Raw genomic sequence first — 18,035 nt, 5'->3', positions numbered from 1 at the left:
AATGGGGAGACACATTGGCTTTCATACATATAGAACATAGCTTATCCGAAGGCACAGACATGTTAAACAGGCTTAAACTTGTTAATAAAGCACAAAAACCGTTTTAAAACAAAACCGTTACTGTCTCTTTAAATTTTAAACAGAAACACTTTATTACTGAATATATGAAAAACTATGAAGGAATTGTTCAAAAATTACCAAAATTTCACCACAGTGTCTTAAAGCATTAAGAGTATTGCACACCAAATTTCAGAGCTTTAACCCTTAAAATAACGGAACCGGAGCCGTTTACAAATTTAACCCCTATACAGTCCCAGCTACAGCTGTTGCTGAGATCTAACCAAGCCCAGAGGGGAATACGATACCAAATGACGCCTTCTAGAAACTTTTCCAGCTATTTTCAGGTCCTCACACATGCATCTGCATGTCTTGCTCTCAAAAACAACTGCGCAGCAATGGCGCGAAAATGAGGCTCAGCCTACAACTGGGAAGGCCCTCCCTGACTGGAAAAGGTGTCTAACATAGTGCCTGCCGTTAAAAAACGTTCCCCAAGCTTATAAATGTGAAATATCATCATAGACATGTATAAAATGCCCAAATAAAGCAATCGATTTAGCCCATAAAAGTGTCTACCAGTTTTATAGCCCATATTAAGCCCTTTATTCTGTTTGAGACTAAGAAAATGGCTTACCGGTCCCCATGAGGGGAAAAATGACAGCCTTCCAGCATTACACAGTCTTGTTAGAAATATGGCTAGTCATACCTTAAGCAGAAAAGTCTGCTAACTGTTTCCCCCAACTGAAGTTACTTCATCTCAACAGTCCTATGTGGAAACAGCAATCGATTTTAGTTACTGTCTGCTAAAATCATCTTCCTCTCACAAACAGAAATCTTCATCTTTTTCTGTTTCAGAGTAAATAGTACATACCAGCACTATTTTAAAATAACAAACACTTGATAGAAGAATAAAAAACTACATTTAAACACCAAAAAATCTTAACCATCTCCGTGGAGATGTTGCCTGTGCAACGGCAAAGAGAATGACTGGGGTGGGCGGAGCCTAGGAGGGACTATATGGCCAGCTTTGCTGGGACTCTTTGCCATTTCCTGTTGGGGAAGAGATATTCCCACAAGGATGACGCCGTGGACCGGACACACCAATGTTGGAGAAAACCGTTAAACAATTCCTGCCTCTCATAATGCTGAAACCCATAGTGATTGCCCAATATGTCAACTGAATAAAATAAAGCATAGGTCTCCCAGTAACAGCCCTTTGTTTAACAGGTCTACTGCTTACCCCTTCCCTTGCAGGGAAATAAATGCCAGACAGTTCTGATATATCAAGTCTCCTCAGAAATAAAAGGCTGCACATACCTCAATGCTGCTTGTAGCATGAAACCGTTCTCCACACTGAAGATATCTCTTGTATTACCTTTAGAAGCTCTGTGGGAACCAACGTGGATCTTAGTTACATCTGCCAAGATCATTAACCTCAGGGCAGAAATCTTCTTTCATATCCCCTGAGGAAAATAGTACTCACCGGTACCATTTAAAAATAAAAAACTTCTTGATTGAAGAAACTAAAACCTCACTTTACCTCTTCCTAGTATAACACAGGCAAAGAGAATGACTGGGGGTGGAGGGGAAGGGAGGAGCTATATATACGGCTCTGCTTGGTGCTCTTTGCCACTTCCTGTTAGCAGGAGGATAATATCCCACAAGTAAGGATGAAATCAGTGGACTCGTCGTATCTTGTAGAAGAAATGTTCATTTTCCATTGTTCTCTCTATGTGTTAAGCTTTGGTTTACAAACAGATATAAGATAAGGAAACAAGTGTGTGTACACAAAGTGATAACACAATAAGATGTGGTTTAAAAGCACAAAACCTGCAAATTCATATACACAAGCCTGAAAATACATTTTATACTATGCAGCTGGTATAACAAGCCATTGAAAATACATTAATGAAAAATTATATAGTACTGTCCCTTTATTTTTTTCAGAATTTAAGGTTGTCTAAGCATTTTGGTATTCTGTATGAAAATTGTCAAAAAAATTTAATTATATATATATATATAAAAAATGTATGTATGTGTGATTTTATTTAGATATATATATATATATATATATACATATATACAGGGAGTGCAGAATTATTAGGCAAATGAGTATTTTGACCACATCATCCTCTTTATGCATGTTGTCTTACTCCAAGCTGTATAGGCTCGAAAGCCTACTACCAATTAAGCATATTAGGTGATGTGCATCTCTGTAATGAGAAGGGGTGTGGTCTAATGACATCAACACCCTATATCAGGTGTGCATAATTATTAGGCAACTTCCTTTCCTTTGGCAAAATGGGTCAAAAGAAGGACTTGACAGGCTCAGAAAAGTCAAAAATAGTGAGATATCTTGCAGAGGGATGCAGCACTCTTAAAATTGCAAAGCTTCTGAAGCGTGATCGAACAATCAAGCGTTTCATTCAAAATAGTCAACAGGGTCGCAAGAAGCGTGTGGAAAAACCAAGGCGCAAAATTACTGCCCATGAACTGAGAAAAGTCAAGCGTGCAGCTGCCAAGATGCCACTTGCCACCAGTTTGGCCATATTTCAGAGCTGCAACATCACTGGAGTGCCCAAAAGCACAAGGTGTGCAATACTCAGAGACATGGCCAAGGTAAGAAAGGCTGAAAGACGACCACCACTGAACAAGACACACAAGCTGAAACGTCAAGACTGGGCCAAGAAATATCTCAAGACTGATTTTTCTAAGGTTTTATGGACTGATGAAATGAGAGTGAGTCTTGATGGGCCAGATGGATGGGCCCGTGGCTGGATTGGTAAAGGGCAGAGAGCTCCAGTCCGACTCAGACGCCAGCAAGGTGGAGGTGGAGTACTGGTTTGGGCTGGTATCATCAAAGATGAGCTTGTGGGGCCTTTTCGGGTTGAGGATGGAGTCAAGCTCAACTCCCAGTCCTACTGCCAGTTTCTGGAAGACACCTTCTTCAAGCAGTGGTACAGGAAGAAGTCTGCATCCTTCAAGAAAAACATGATTTTCATGCAGGACAATGCTCCATCACACGCGTCCAGTACTCCACAGCGTGGCTGGCAAGAAAGGGTATAAAAGAAGAAAATCTAATGACATGGCCTCCTTGTTCACCTGATCTGAACCCCATTGAGAACCTGTGGTCCATCATCAAATGTGAGATTTACAAGGAGGGAAAACAGTACACCTCTCTGAACAGTGTCTGGGAGGCTGTGGTTGCTGCTGCACGCAATGTTGATGGTGAACAGATCAAAACACTGACAGAATCCATGGATGGCAGGCTTTTGAGTGTCCTTGCAAAGAAAGGTGGCTATATTGGTCACTGATTTGTTTTTGTTTTGTTTTTGAATGTCAGAAATGTATATTTGTGAATGTTGAGATGTTATATTGGTTTCACTGGTAAAAATAAATAATTGAAATGGGTATATATTTGTTTTTTGTTAAGTTGCCTAATAATTATGCACAGTAATAGTCACCTGCACACACAGATATCCCCCTAAAATAGCTATAACTAAAAACAAACTAAAAACTACTTCCAAAACTATTCAGCTTTGATATTAATGAGTTTTTTGGGTTCATTGAGAACATGGTTGTTGTTCAATAATAAAATTAATCCTCAAAAATACAACTTGCCTAATAATTCTGCACTCCCTATATCTATCTATATATATATATATATATATATATATATATATATATATATATATATATATATATATATATATATATATATATATATCTATCTATCTATCTATCTATATCTATATCTATATCTATATATATATATATATATATATCTCTCAACAATTAAAATTATGGGGAGGCGAAAAGTGAGTTTAAAATCCTCCACTAAATACAAAATAGAGAGAAAATAACTCATTGTGTAAACCATTTACAAATCTAAACAAGTCAGAAGACTTGCTTTAAACCTAGAAACTCTCTGACTACACTGTTTCCAATGCAGCAAAGGAATCTGGGTAAGATATGCAAATGAGGTTCACAATGACTCACCTTTTTTGCATATCTTACCTCATTTGCATATCTTACCCAGATTCCTTTGCTGCATGTAGTCAGAGAGTTTCTAGGTTTAAAGCAAGTCTTCTGACGTGTTTAGATTTGTAAATGGTTTACACTAGTTATTTTCTCTCTCTCTCTCTCTCTCTCTCTCTCTCTATATATGTATATATATATATATATATATATATATATAAAAATGTATGTATGTGTGCATATATATGTATATATATATAAATAAATGTATGTATGTGTGTATAGTTTAACACATTCTTTTAAGGCGAAACCTCACTTTTCACCAGTACCCATAAAAAAAGTTTTTTTTAAAAAGTGTAGTTTTCTTTATTTGCTAGTTGTGTTGGTTTTTTATTCATACATCACAAAAATAAAACATAATCACAAACAAACAAATATGTTGTGTGTGTATTTTTGGAGTGGTCATAATATATCTGTAGAATAAATACTAGCTAGCCCGGTATGGTATCAAAAGCTCCCCCATTTTATTTTTTGTGCATCGTTATTGGTCTTCTGTTTAGACAATATGAAACTTCTGTACTACAACTATGATAAACATTAGGCTGCTATTATCACATGACTACAAGATGGTTTATACTGTTTAATTACAAATACACATTGTAAACATTTAACAGCATTGAGAGAATATAATAGCTTTTCAAACTATGTAAAAAGTTCATATTTACGGACAGGTTCTATTTATTGCTTTACCAATATGATCAGAAACTTCTACAGCTTCCATTCAGTGCATTGAATAAGCATTCATTTAATCTTTGTTTAAAATCCTTCTGAAAGATTTGCAATAGGCCTTTTCTGCATTTAGTTCAAAAACAGAGTTTTCTTGGCATATTTTTACCCCACTAAGGGCTAGTTTACATTAGATATAAAGTTTATGAATTGGTAGTATCAATAAATATTTCTAACAAAGTCTACTAAGAACTTTGATGCTATCAGTTCAAAAAATTTACAATTGGAATGTAATTTAGCCCTGAAACTTAGTTTAGATACTGTAGATGGTGATAGAAAATGATTATGTTAAAAAACAAAACAAAAAAACCTTTTACTCCCAGGTCAGCAATCCTCCACAGAGAAGACACAAAAATGAGTGGAAAATCAATGTCACTTAAATGCATATTTGTTTTCTTTTGAAATACATTTGTATGTTAAAAAAGGCAAAAAAAAGAGTTTGTTTTCAAACACGGAAACGAAAATTACTCTGCATGAACTGATTTTATGTCTTTGTTCTTTTGTTCACGGTGGCCGTCTGAAAGCGTTCAAAGTCCAAGAGTGAAGATTATCTTTTAAGACCTCAGTCATTTATTAACGCCAGAATCATGCTGTGAATAGACATTTAGAAAATGGTTAGGTAATGCATGTTTGGTCTATAGGAAGCTTTTACAAGGATATTGTACTCAATATGTTTTATAACATATATAAAAGAGCAGCATTAAAGGGATACTAAACCTAAAATGTTTCTTTCATGATTCAGATAGAAAGTTGCTTAAAATTGCATGCTCTATTTTTTTTTTCAAAAAAACTTTATTGATGTAAACGAAACAGTACAATAGACGCCTTCAAATAAAGGAAGCAACTTTCTATTTTACTTCTATTTTCAATTTTTCTTTTGTTATCTTTATTTAAAAAGCAGAAATGTAATGCTTAAGAGGCCCATTTTGAGCTCAGAACCTGGGTTATGCTTGCTTATTGGTTTGTTAAATGTAGCCACCAATTAAGCAAGCTCTATCCAGGGTGCTGAACCTAAAATGGGCGGGCTCCTAGGCTTTACATTTCTGCTTTTTAAATAAAGATAGCAAGAGAACTAAGAAAAACAGAATTTATGCTTACCTGATAAATTACATTCTCTCGTGGTGTATCCAGTCCACGGATTCATCCTTTACTTGTGGGATATTCTCCTTCCTAACAGGAAGTGGCAAAGAGAGCACACAGCAGAGCTGTCCATATAGCTCCCCCTCTAGCTCCACCCCCCAGTCATTCGACCGGAGGTTAGGAAGAAAAAGGAGAAACCATAAGGTGCAGTGGTGACTGTAGTTTAAACAAAAAAATCTACCTGACTTAATAGCCAGGGCGGGCCGTGGACTGGATACACCACAAGAGAAAGTAATTTATCAGGTAAGCATAAATTCTGTTTTCTCTTGTAAGGTGTATCCAGTCCACGGATTCATCCTTTACTTGTGGGATACCAATACCAAAGCTTTAGGACATGGATGAAGGGAGGGAACAAGACAGGTACCTTAAACGGAAGGCACTACTGCTTGTAAAACCTTTCTCCCAAAAATAGCCTCTGAAGAAGCAAAAGTATCGAATTTGGAAAATTTGGAAAAAGTATGCAGCGAAGACCAAGTCGCTGCCATACAAATCTGTTCAACAGAAGCCTCATTTTTAACCCCTTAATGACCACAGCACTTTTCCATTTTCTGTCCGTTTGGGACCAAGGCTATTTTTACATTTCTGCGGTGTTTGTGTTTAGCTGTAATTTTCCTCTTACTCATTTACTGTACCCACACATATTATATACCGTTTTTCTCGCCATTAAATGGACTTTCTAAAGATACCATTATTTTCATCATATCTTATCATTTACTATAAAAAAAAATATAAAATATGAGGAAAAAATTGAAAAAAACACACTTTTTCTAACTATGACCCCCAAAATCTGTTACACATCTACAACTACCAAAAAACACCCATGCTAAATAGTTTCTAAATTTTGTCCTGAGTTTAGAAATACCCAATGTTTACATGTTCTTTGCTTTTTTTGTAAGTTATAGGGCCATAAATACAATTAGCACTTTGCTATTTCCAAACCATTATTTTTCAAAATTAGCGCTAGTTACATTAGAACACTAATATCTTTCAGGAATCTCTGAATATCCATTGACATGTATATATTTTTTTTTAGTAGACATCCCAAAGTATTCATCTAGGCCCATTTTGGTATATTTCATGCCACCATTTCACCGCCAAATGCGATTAAATACAAAAAATCGTTCACTTTTTTACAATTTTTTTCACAAACTTTTGGTTTCTCACTGAAATTATTTACAAACAGCTTGTGTAATTATGGCTTAAATGGTTGTAAATTCTTCTCTGGGATCCCCTTTGTTCAGAAATAGCAGACATATATGGCTTTGGCGTTGCTTTTTAGTAATTAGAAGGCTGCTAAATGCCACTGCGCACTACACGTGTATTATGCCCAGCAGTGAAGGGGTTAATTATGGAGCATGTAGGGAGCCTTTAGGGATAATTTTAGCTTTAGTGTAGTGTAGTAGACAACCCCTAGTATTGATCTAGGCCAATTTTGGTATATTTCATGCCACCATTTCACCGCCAAATGCGATCAAATTAAAAAAAAAGTTAAATTTTTCACAATTTTAGGTTTCTCACTGAAATCATTTACAAACAGCTTGTGCAATTATGGCACAAATGGTTGTAAATGCTTCTCTGGGATCCCCTTTGTTAAGAAATAGCAGACATATATGACTTTGGCGTTGCTTTTTGGTAATTAGAAGGCCGCCAAATGCCGCTGCATTTCACACGTGTATTATGGCTAGCAGTGAAGGGGTTAATTATGTAGCTTGTAGGGAGCTTGCAGGGTTAATTTTAGCTTTAGTGTAGAGCTCAGCCTCCCACCTGAAACATGAGACCCCCTGATCCCTCCCAAACAGCTCTCTTCCCTCCCCCACCCCACAATTGTCCCCGCCATCTTAAGTACTGGCAGAAACTCTGCCAGTACTAAAATAAAAGCTATATTTGGGCTTTATTTGTGTTTTTTTTAGCATATTTACATATGCTGCTGTGTAGGATCCCCCCTTAGCTCCCAGCCTCACTGATCCCCCACCAAACAGCTCTCTAACCCTCCCCCTCTGCCTTAATGGGCGCCATCTTGGGTACTGGCAGCTGTCTGCCAGTACCCAGTGTAGTCAAAAAAATGTGCCTTTTTATTTTTTTAAATGATTTTTTCTGTAGTGTAGCTTCCCCCCCCCCCCCCAAGATCAACCCCCCACCCCTTCCATGTCCCTTAGCTGTTTATTAACAGCTTTAAAAACTTTATTTTTTTTACTTCTCCCAGTTTATTTTTCTGTAGTGCAGCGGTTCCCTCCCGCTCCCGCCCCGTGCACGCGCCCGCCCGCCGCCCCCCCGTGCACGCGCGCGCTCCCGTGCGCGCTCCCGCCCCTCCCGCCCCCGATCCCGCCCCCCTCCACTCCATTCGGCACATCGATGGCCGACCACCCGCCTCCCAGACTTGCTCCCACCCACCAACGATACCGGCCACCGATGTCCGGTGCAGAGAGGGCCACAGAGTGGCTCTCTCTGCATCGGATGGCCAAGGGGGGTTATTGCAGGATGCCTCGATATCGAGGCATCACTGCAATAACCGGAAAGCAGCTGGAAGCGTGCAGGATCGCTTCCAGCTGCTTTCCAGACCAAGGACGTACGCCACACGTCCTCGGTCATTAACTGTCTTTTTTTTGAGGACGTGTGGCGTACGTCCTTGGTCATTAAGGGGTTAAAAGCCCATGTGGAAGCCACTGCTCTGGTAGAATGAGCAGTAATTGTGACAGGAGGCTGCTGGCCAGCAGTCTCATAGGCCAGATGGATGATGCTTTTCAGCCAAAAGGAAAGAGAGGTAGCAGTCGCCTTCTGACCTCTCCTCTTACCAGAATAGATGACAAACAATGAAGTTTGTTTGTCTGAAATCCTTAGTTGCTTGTAAATAGAACTTTAAAGCACGAACCACATCAAGATTGTGTAACAGACGTTCCTTCTTCGAAGAAGGATTAGGACACAGAGAAGGAACAACAATTTCCTGATTAATATTCTTATTAGACACAACCTTAGGAAGAAAACCGGGTTTGGTACGCAAAACTACCTTATCTGCGTGGAACACCAAATAAGGTGAATCACACTGCAAAGCAGATAACTCTGAAACTCTTCGAGCAGAAGAGATAGCTACCAGAAACAAAACTTTCCAAGATAAAAGTTTAATATCTATGGAATGTAAGGGTTCAAACGGAACCCCTTGCAGAACTGAAAGAACTAAATTCAGACTCCATGGCGGAGCCACAGGTCTATAAACAGGCTTGATTCTGACTAAAGACTGACTAAATGCTTGAACGTCTGGTACCTCTGCCAGACGTTTGTGTAAAAGAATAGACAAAGCAGATATCTGTCCTTTTAAGGAACTAGTTGATAATCCTTTCTCCAATCCTTCTTGGAGAAAGGACAATATCCTGGGAATCCTAATCTTACTCTCCATGAGTAACCTTTGGATTCGCACCAACAACGCCAAATCTTATGGAAGATTTTCCTGGTGACAGGCTTTCTAGCCTGAATCAGGGTATCGATAACCGACTCAGAGAAACCACGCTTAGATAGAATTAGGCGTTCAATCTCCAAGCAGTCAGACGCAGAGAAATTAGTGACAGACATGTTTAACAGACTAATAGTAAGACAAACAGGCTTAGAAATCACATTAATCAAGCAAAAACACACTTTGCAAAAAAACGTTACTGTGCCTTTAAGAAATAAAAAAGGCACACAATTTTCCAAAACAGTGAAAAAAGCACCAAACTTTCTGAAATTTTCACAGTATGTACCTAAAGCATTGGTAAGATTGCACAGATAGCAAAAAATCGATTAACCCCTTAATGCCCAAACCGGATAAATAGTAAGCTAACAGACCGGTTAAAACAAATTTAGCACCTTGCCACAGCTCTGCTGTGGCCCTACCTTCCCTTAGGAGTCGGATTTATGGGGAAAAAGCTTCTAATGGGTCCTCAAATTGTAGCAGGAGCCACCATGTGAACACAGCCTGAAGATCTAATCCATCTAACTGCGCATCTGAGGAGCGAAATTAGGCCCCTCCCACCTTACTCTGGTGCTGTGAGGCCTAAAGAAACACTCCTAGGAGTTATAATACTAGCCATGTGGGTAACAACCCCTGAAAGAAACCCAAAAGGACCTTCTAAGTGTCTCAAAAACAATGTTTATAAGTAAAAACCGTTTGCCATAAAAAAGTGTCAACCCATAAAAAAAGTGTCAACGAGCATAAATTAGCACTGTAATGTAAGCTTGTAATTCCATACTTAGTCTCTGAATAAAGCTTACCCTTCCCTCATGGGGATCTTATCAGTCCTTTTCTAGCATTATCACAGTCTTGTCTAGAAATAAATGACTGAACATACCTTATTGCAGCTTAATCTGCAAACCGTTCCCCCCAACTGAAGTTTTCTTGTACTCCTCAGTCCTGTGTGGGAACAGCAGTGGATTTTAGTTACAACATGCTAAAATCATCTGCCTCTCTGCAGAAATCTTCATCTCTTTTCTGCTAGAGAGTAAATAGTACAAACCGGTACCATTTAAAAATAACAAACTTTTGCTTGTAGAACAAAAACTACAAATCTAACACCACATTCACTTTACCCTTCCGAGAGAGACCCTATTGCTTAGAGCCGGCCTGAGACTAATTGTCCTGAGACCAGTAACTATCATGCATTGGTCAGCACGGAGAGTTCAATGTTCTGCTATTTCAATAGAAAAAATAAAATCTGAGGTCCAAACATCGAGACCCATAAGTGGTCTCCTCTTTTTCAGATAGCCCTCTGCTAATCTCAATACCCCACACAGTATGAGGTCCAAGAGAGGCCTCTGGAATAATATAGAGGGCCTAAGTTGCTATTGGCACATGTTTTGTTTTCTTTCTTTGGGTGTTTTTTTTTGCTCTCCTTTTTGCAGCAATTGTTTATCTTGAGAGTTATATATCATGTAGTTAACAAACGCCACGCAATTCATGTAAACTTTAATTAGGGAATCTATATTATGCTCTTTGTCATTGCAGATACTGTGGATGGTTAATCGTTGTTAAGCCCTATGTTACAATAGACTCTGTTCATTGCATATGCCTGCTCAATATGTGATCTATATGGTGTATTTTGTCTTTTATTCTCTCCTTTTTGTTTTTGAATCGCAATCATCCAATTTTGTAACACTCTATATGTATGCCAATACCTTGACCTCAATAAAAACAATAATAATAAAAAATAAATTAACAGGAAGTGCCTGTCTGAGCACAACTAATAACCAGGTAACCATCTTACTGGCTGATAGGGAGAACCCCAAAAAATTTGTTCAGCACAGGAACATCAATTTTACCAAAAAAAGAGACCTCTGTAGTATATTTGGAAATGCTGTGGTCTGTACGGAACACAGAAATTTTGTGTAAAGTCGCCCTTAGAAAAAGCTATAAGTCAACATAAAGCTATTTACACTGGGGGAAAATGGAAGTACAATATGCCCCTTGAAGGGCAGCTCAGCTTACAAACTGCCGTAGCGCCTCACAAAGTGCCTGTCTGAGCCAACAAACCTATCTAGAGGGGAGAGGTTGCTCTAAAGAAAAGAATAGCCAAGAATTATTATAATCACTTTTTGTAAGGGAGCATTGTGTTAAACGTTAGCTTCCCTGGGAATGACGAGCTGTTAAAAATAAACTTTAAGTACCATTTCATTTTCCCAGTGATATAACGGCTTCAATTTCCAAAGTTGTTTGGGTTTCATCAATCAAACCTGTAGCTGTGCAACTTACAAAACAAAATTAGCTTCCCAAAAATCCAAGCTGCCTTTTGCTTACTTTTCTGGCTTATGTACAGTAATTGGACACCTGCCCAGTCTGTACAGTTGCCAGTGTCACATGTTGTGATTGAGACTCACACTTCAGGCAGAAAACAGTGATGCTTCATTTTAACCCATAAACTATTTATATATTTTTTATTTTAAATAATATAAAAAATGTATTGTTTATAATAATGTGCAAACTGCTTTCCTAATTTAACACCTTTGCTACCAGGAATTTCTGAGAACAGCTGGCTCAAAGTACCGAACAATTTTTAGCATTTTTGCTTTAACTCTGTTTAAGCAGAAATAGAGCCTTTGTTTATTTGATTTACCGATGAAAACTATTTTTTTTTTTCATAAAGGCTGTGAGAGGCCACATGCCATTACTCCTGGCCACAAGTAGGAGGCAAAGATTCACAAAAATTCAGAGAGTACTTAAAGGGACAGTCAAGTAAAAAAAAAAAAAAAAAAAAACTTTCATGATTTAAATAGGGCATGTAAATTTAAACAACTTTCCAATTTACTTTTATTACCAATTTTGCTTTCTTTCTCTTGGTATTCTTAGTTGAAAGCTAAATCTAGGAGGTATATATGCTAATTTCTTAGACATTGAAGACTCCCTCTAATATGAAAGCATTTTGACAGTTTTTCACCACTAGAGGGCGTTATTTCATGTGTTTCATATAGATAACATTGAGCTCAGGCACGTGAAGCTCCTAAGAGCAAGCACGGATTGGCTAAAAATGCAAGTCTGTCAAAAGACCTTAAATAAGGGGGCAGTTTGCAGAGCCATAGATACAAGGTAATCACAGAGGTAAAAAGTATATTATTGTAACTGTGTTTGTTATGCAAAACTGGGGAATGGGTAATAAAGGGATTATTTACCTTTTTAAACAACGAAAATTCTGGTGTTACTGTCCCTTTAATCACTTCCATCTCTCTGGTACGCCAGTCTTATCTTTGCCTTTCAGGGGGTGTGACATGACCAGCTATCCCAAAGCCTCTTCTATCATCAAGATTTTGATTTTCTCAACTTTGATATTGTAATCACCTACTTTTTTTCTGGTGTTGTAGAACAAACATTAAAAGGATACTAAACCCAAATTTTTATTTAATTATTTGGATAGAGCATGCAATTTTAAGCAACTTTCTAATTTACTCCTATTATAATTTTTTCTTCATTCTCTTGCTATCTTTATTTAAAACGCAGAAATGTAAAACTTAGGAGCTGGCCCAATTTAGGTTTATCACCATGGATAGCGCTTGCTTATTGGTGGTTGACATTTAGCCACCAATAAGCAAGCATAACCCAGGTTATAAACCAAAAATGGACCGGCACCAAAAGCTTTAGATTCCTGCTTTTTTTTTTTTTAAATAAAGATTGCAAGAGAACGAAGTAAAATGAATAGGAGTAAAATAGAAAGTTGCTTAAAATTGCATGCTCTATCTGAATCATTAAAGAAAAAAAATTGAGTTTAGTATCCCTTTAATTCAGGCCAGAAAGCCTGTAACAAAAAACACAAGATTTTGGAAAGTTTCTCTTCCTGGTGTAGAAATAAGGTTTTGACGGCCATTCTTTTTGTCACATTCCTCGTCAGCACAGCAGCAGTTATCTTTCGCCTTTTTGATGAGTATCGTCTTTCCAGTAAACAAGAGATAAATTGCTCACTGAAAACGTATCTATGTCTTCAGTGAGCAATTTATCTTGTTTACTGGAAAGAAGATACCCATCAAAAAGGCGAAAGATAGCGGCTGCTGTGCTGACGAGGAATGTGACAAAAAGCCCATAAACACCATGACTGGAGACATCGTCCAATAGAAGATAACGCTGCCACTGAATCACTACAGAAAACCAAGATTCAGAGACGCTCCAGGACTCGGGAGTAGCACCGGTAGAGACCATCTTCTTACCTGGGCTATACACATCTCATAACGGATGAGATGAAATCACGTGAGTGTGTTTTCCCTCACCTTTATGCGATAAGGAGTCTATACATATTGCACTAGGAGCACCCCCTGTGCACGTGTCCATCTTTCTGTTTTGTAGAGAGATATATTGGACAATACTGTTTAAATTTAATCAGACAAAAAACCTCAATTGGCTTAGCAGCAAGGGGGTTAATAGGGATATGTATTAAATAGGAGTTCAGGCTACAGATGAGTGAACGTGGCAATAATCTGAGTGCTAATGAGGGTTGTACTGACCTGTAGAGGTAAATGAAAAAGCACAACAAATGAAAGCCAAGCTTGATCATAGCTTCCTTCATGTGCGACTTCAGTTGTCCCCTGTTGTGAATCTCTGTTGGATCAAACACACCTAGATTCCCACTTGGCACCATAATAAATCTGAAATGCAAAATAAAAAAAATGCAGTAGATTAATAAGACTTCAGGCTTCTCCCTATGTTTAACATTGATTGGATTAGCAACTTAAAAAGGGATGTTGTACTCTAAGTTTTTCTCCCCTGTAAATGTGTTCTCAATGGTCCATTTTACCTGCTGCCGTGTATTTGTGATTCATATTTTCAGCATATCTGCAAACAAACTTATTCTCTGTAGAAAAACTATGTAAACAGAAGACAACAGCACTGATTAAAAGCACCATTAAACTTTGCATTTCAACAATGCATAAAATGTTTCATTATTGAAATTGAAACATTATTGCAATATACATTTATTATTTAGTGTGCTTTCTTTTGCTGCAAAATACACCTGAATATTGTACTTATCCCCCCCTTTCTCCCAGGGAGGATTGGGTTAATTTGGGTTAATACTTATTTGTCTGTGAGGTTTTGTTTACCCCCCCCCCCCCTCCTACCTCACATTCTTTGTACTCATTTGCTTTTTTTAAGGTGAATTATCAGTTCAGTCTTGCACAACAACCATAATAGGAAAAACAAAAATGTATGCTTACCTGATAAATTTATTTCTTCAAGATGTCCATGGGTTCAACCCTTTGAGTGCTAAGCTGGATTTAATATTTTTCAGATTTTTACTATTTTCAAAAAAAATATTTTTTTTTCTCAGATCCAAGACTTATACCGTTGGAAAGGTTTGGCGATTACCTTTCCAACGGTGGGTCTTGGGGGTCTGTAGCTGCTTAGATTGCTGAGAAACAGGTTTCTAAGCAGCCTGCCCCTTTTCCTTAAACTTTGCATTGTCAATTTTAAATAAAGTTGTGTGGTGACGTCATTGCGCGTGACGTCACTGCACGTAACGGAAAGCCCCGGCTATAGGAGGTAGGAGTCGGTAGGAGCCCCCAGATTGCAATAAAGGTAGTTGAGTGCTAGCGACGGCTCTGAGCCGTCGTTAGCACTCAAGGGGTTAATTACTGTTGGGAATACCACTCCTCGCCAGCAGGAGGAGGCAAAGAACACTACAGTAAAAAACTGTTAAGTATCACTTCCCTACCCATAACCCCCAGTCATTCGACCGAAAGTAAATGGAGAAAGGAAAGTGACACAAGGTGCGGAGGGGACTGATATTTAGTCAAAAACCTAAAACAATAACCCAAAAAAACAAAGGGTGGGTCCGTGGACTCACCATATCTTGAAGAAATAAATTTATCAGGTAAGCATAAATTTAGATTTTTTCTAAAGATGTGGGGCGTCCACGGGTTCATCCGAATGTTATTAATACTTTTAACTAATTGATATTTTATACACATTATGTGGACCTATTGAGGCCCACACATTGTTTTGTTTATTATAGTACAGTTATAGCACTATCTCAGATTAAGGGGCCTTATTCAAATTGATGTTTGCAAAAAATTAACTCTGTAGTATTACTATAGCACAAAGATGTGGGGCGTCCACGGGTTCATCCGAAAGGGACAATCAAGTCCCAAATTTTTTTTCATGATTTAGATAGGGCATGTAATTTGAAACAACTTTCTAATTTACTTTTATCACCAATTTTGCTTTCTTCTCTTGGTATTCTTAGTTGACAGCTAAACCTAGGAGGTTCATATGCTAATTTCTTAGACCTTGAAGGCCGCCTCTAATCTAATTGCATTTTGATAGTTTTTCACCACTAGAGGGCATTAGTTCATTTGTTTCATATAGATAACATTGAGCTCATGCACATGAATTTACCATGGAGACAGCTCTGATTGGCTAAAATGCAAGTCTGTCAAAAGAACTGAAATAAGGGGACAGTCTGCTGAGGCTTAGATACAAGGTAATTACAGAGGTAAAACGTGTATAATTATAACTGTGTTGGTTATGCAAAACTGGGGAATTGGCAATTAAGGGATTATCTATCTTTTTAAACAACAACATTTCTGGTGTTGACTGTCCCTTTAATTACTGTTGGGAACCAATACCCAAGCTAGAGTACACAGATGAATAGGGAGGGATAAAAAAAAACCAGAATGCCTAAACAGAAGGCACCACCGCTTGAAGAACCTTTCTCCCAAAAGCTGCCTCAGTCAAGGCAAAAGTATCAAATCTGTAAAATTTAGAAAAAGTATGCAAAGACGACCAAGTTGCAAATCTGTTCCATAGAAGCTTCATTTTTGAAAGCCCAAAAAGAGGCTATGGCTCTGGTGGAATGAGCCTTAATCCTCTTTGGAGGTTGTTTCCCAGAGGACTCATAAGCCATGCAGGATCACACTCCACAACCAAAGAGCTAGAGTAGGGGCAGATGCCCTCTGACCTCTATACGTCCCAGAAAAACAAACAAATAAAGCGGAAGACTTCCGAAAGTCTTTAGTCGCTTCCAAGTAAAAAACTTAAAGGGACAGTATACACTCATTTTTATATAACTGCATGTAATAGACACTACTATAAAGAATAAGCTGCACAGATACCAATATAAAAACTTACTTAGAAGCTCTCAGTTTAGCTTTGTTGAAAAGGTAGCTGGAAAGCCCACTGCAAGTGGGAAATAAGACACTTCTCCCCCCTCCCCCTTCCTTTGCAGGAAAATCAGAGCAATGTTATTTAAAAATAAGCAAAACTAAACATTTTTAAAAAAAAAAAAACTTCATGGACTATATAAATAGATCTACAAAACATTTATGCAAAGAAAAAATGAGTGTATAATGTCCCTTTAAGAGCGCAAACCACATCCAGATTATGAAGCAAGCGCTCCTCGTCTGAAGAAGGCTTTGGACACAAGGAAGGGACAACAATTTCTTGATTAATATTCTTAGTAGATACAACCTTGAGAAGGAATCCCAACTTAATACGAAGAACAGCCTTATCAGCATGAAAAATTAGATAAAGAGAATCAAACTGTAAAGCAGAAAGTCCAGATACTCTGAGCAGAAGAAATAGCCAACAAAAACAAAACTTTCCAAGACAAAAGTTTAATGTCAAGGGAATGCATCGGGTCAAATGGAAGCCGTTGTAAAACCTGAAGAACAAGGATTAAAGCTCCAAGGAGGAGCAATCACCTTGAACACTGGCCTAATTCTGACCAAGGTCTGACAAAAAGACTGAATGTCCGCACATCTGCCAGACGTTTGTGTAAAAGGACTGATAAGGCCGAAATGTGACCCTTCAGGGTACTAACAGGCAAGCCTTTCTCCAGACCCTCCTGAAGAAAGGACAATATTCTTGGAATATCCCTTAGCTTCACACCAAAGATGATATTTCCTCCATATCTTATGGTAAATCCTTCTAGTGACCGGCTTACGAGCCTGGATCAGTCTCTCAATCACTGACTCTGAAAAACCCTGCTTAGATAGAATCAAGCATTCAATCTCCAAGCAGTCAGCTTCGGAGAAACAAGATTTGGATGAAGAAAGGGCCCCTGAAGAAGAAGGTACTTCCTCAGGGGAAGCTTCCACGGAGGTAGAGTTGACATCTCCACTAAGTCTGCATACCAGATTCTCTGAGGCCAAGCTGGGAAAATTAGAATCACTGATGCTCGTTCCTGTCTTATGCGAGCAATAACCCGAGACAGGAGAGCAAACAGAAGAAACAGATAAGCCAACTGTAAGTCCCACGGAACTTCCAGGGCGTCTATCAGAAAGGCCTGAGGATCCCTTGACCTGGAACTGTACCTTGAAAGCTTTGCATTTTGGCGGGACGCCATGAGATCCAGCTCTGGCATACCCCATCTGGATATCGGTTCGGAGAACACTTCCGGATGGAGTTCCCATTCCCCTGAATGGAAAGTCTACCTGCTTAGAAAATCTGCTTCCCAGATTAATAATTTTACCCAGAATGATCCAATGCTGCCTTCAGAAGACCTCACAAGTGACAGCTTTGAGTAATGCCTGTGTATCTTGTAGAAAACTAAGGAGAATGTGCAGCTCTACATGAGGCAAATTAAAGCCATCTCATTTTGCATCTGAACGTCACTTTAAAAAAGGGATGTTAA

The 18,035-nt window shown here is 38.4% G+C and overlaps 1 protein-coding gene across 1 annotated transcript in view; it reads right to left on the bottom strand.

The window, feature by feature from the left end:
• Window positions 1-4,537: 4,537 nt before the first annotated feature.
• CNIH4 (cornichon family AMPA receptor auxiliary protein 4) overlaps window positions 4,538-18,035 on the bottom strand; it is a 41,230-nt gene continuing 27,732 nt past the window's right edge. Inside the window, exons 4-5 of the mRNA XM_053712598.1 lie at window positions 13,912-14,052; window positions 4,538-5,411 (exon numbers count right to left, since the gene is read on the bottom strand). Of these exons, the coding sequence (XP_053568573.1) occupies window positions 5,384-5,411; window positions 13,912-14,052 (169 nt within the window). The 3' untranslated portion in view covers window positions 4,538-5,383. The remainder of the gene's footprint in view (window positions 5,412-13,911; window positions 14,053-18,035) is intronic.

Source organism: Bombina bombina, chromosome 4 (assembly GCF_027579735.1).
Source record: "Bombina bombina isolate aBomBom1 chromosome 4, aBomBom1.pri, whole genome shotgun sequence".
In the NCBI taxonomy this organism is placed as follows: Eukaryota; Metazoa; Chordata; class Amphibia; order Anura; family Bombinatoridae; genus Bombina; species Bombina bombina.
The sequence above is the reverse complement of the archived record's forward strand: the minus strand, read 5'-3'. Positions and strand labels throughout refer to the sequence as shown.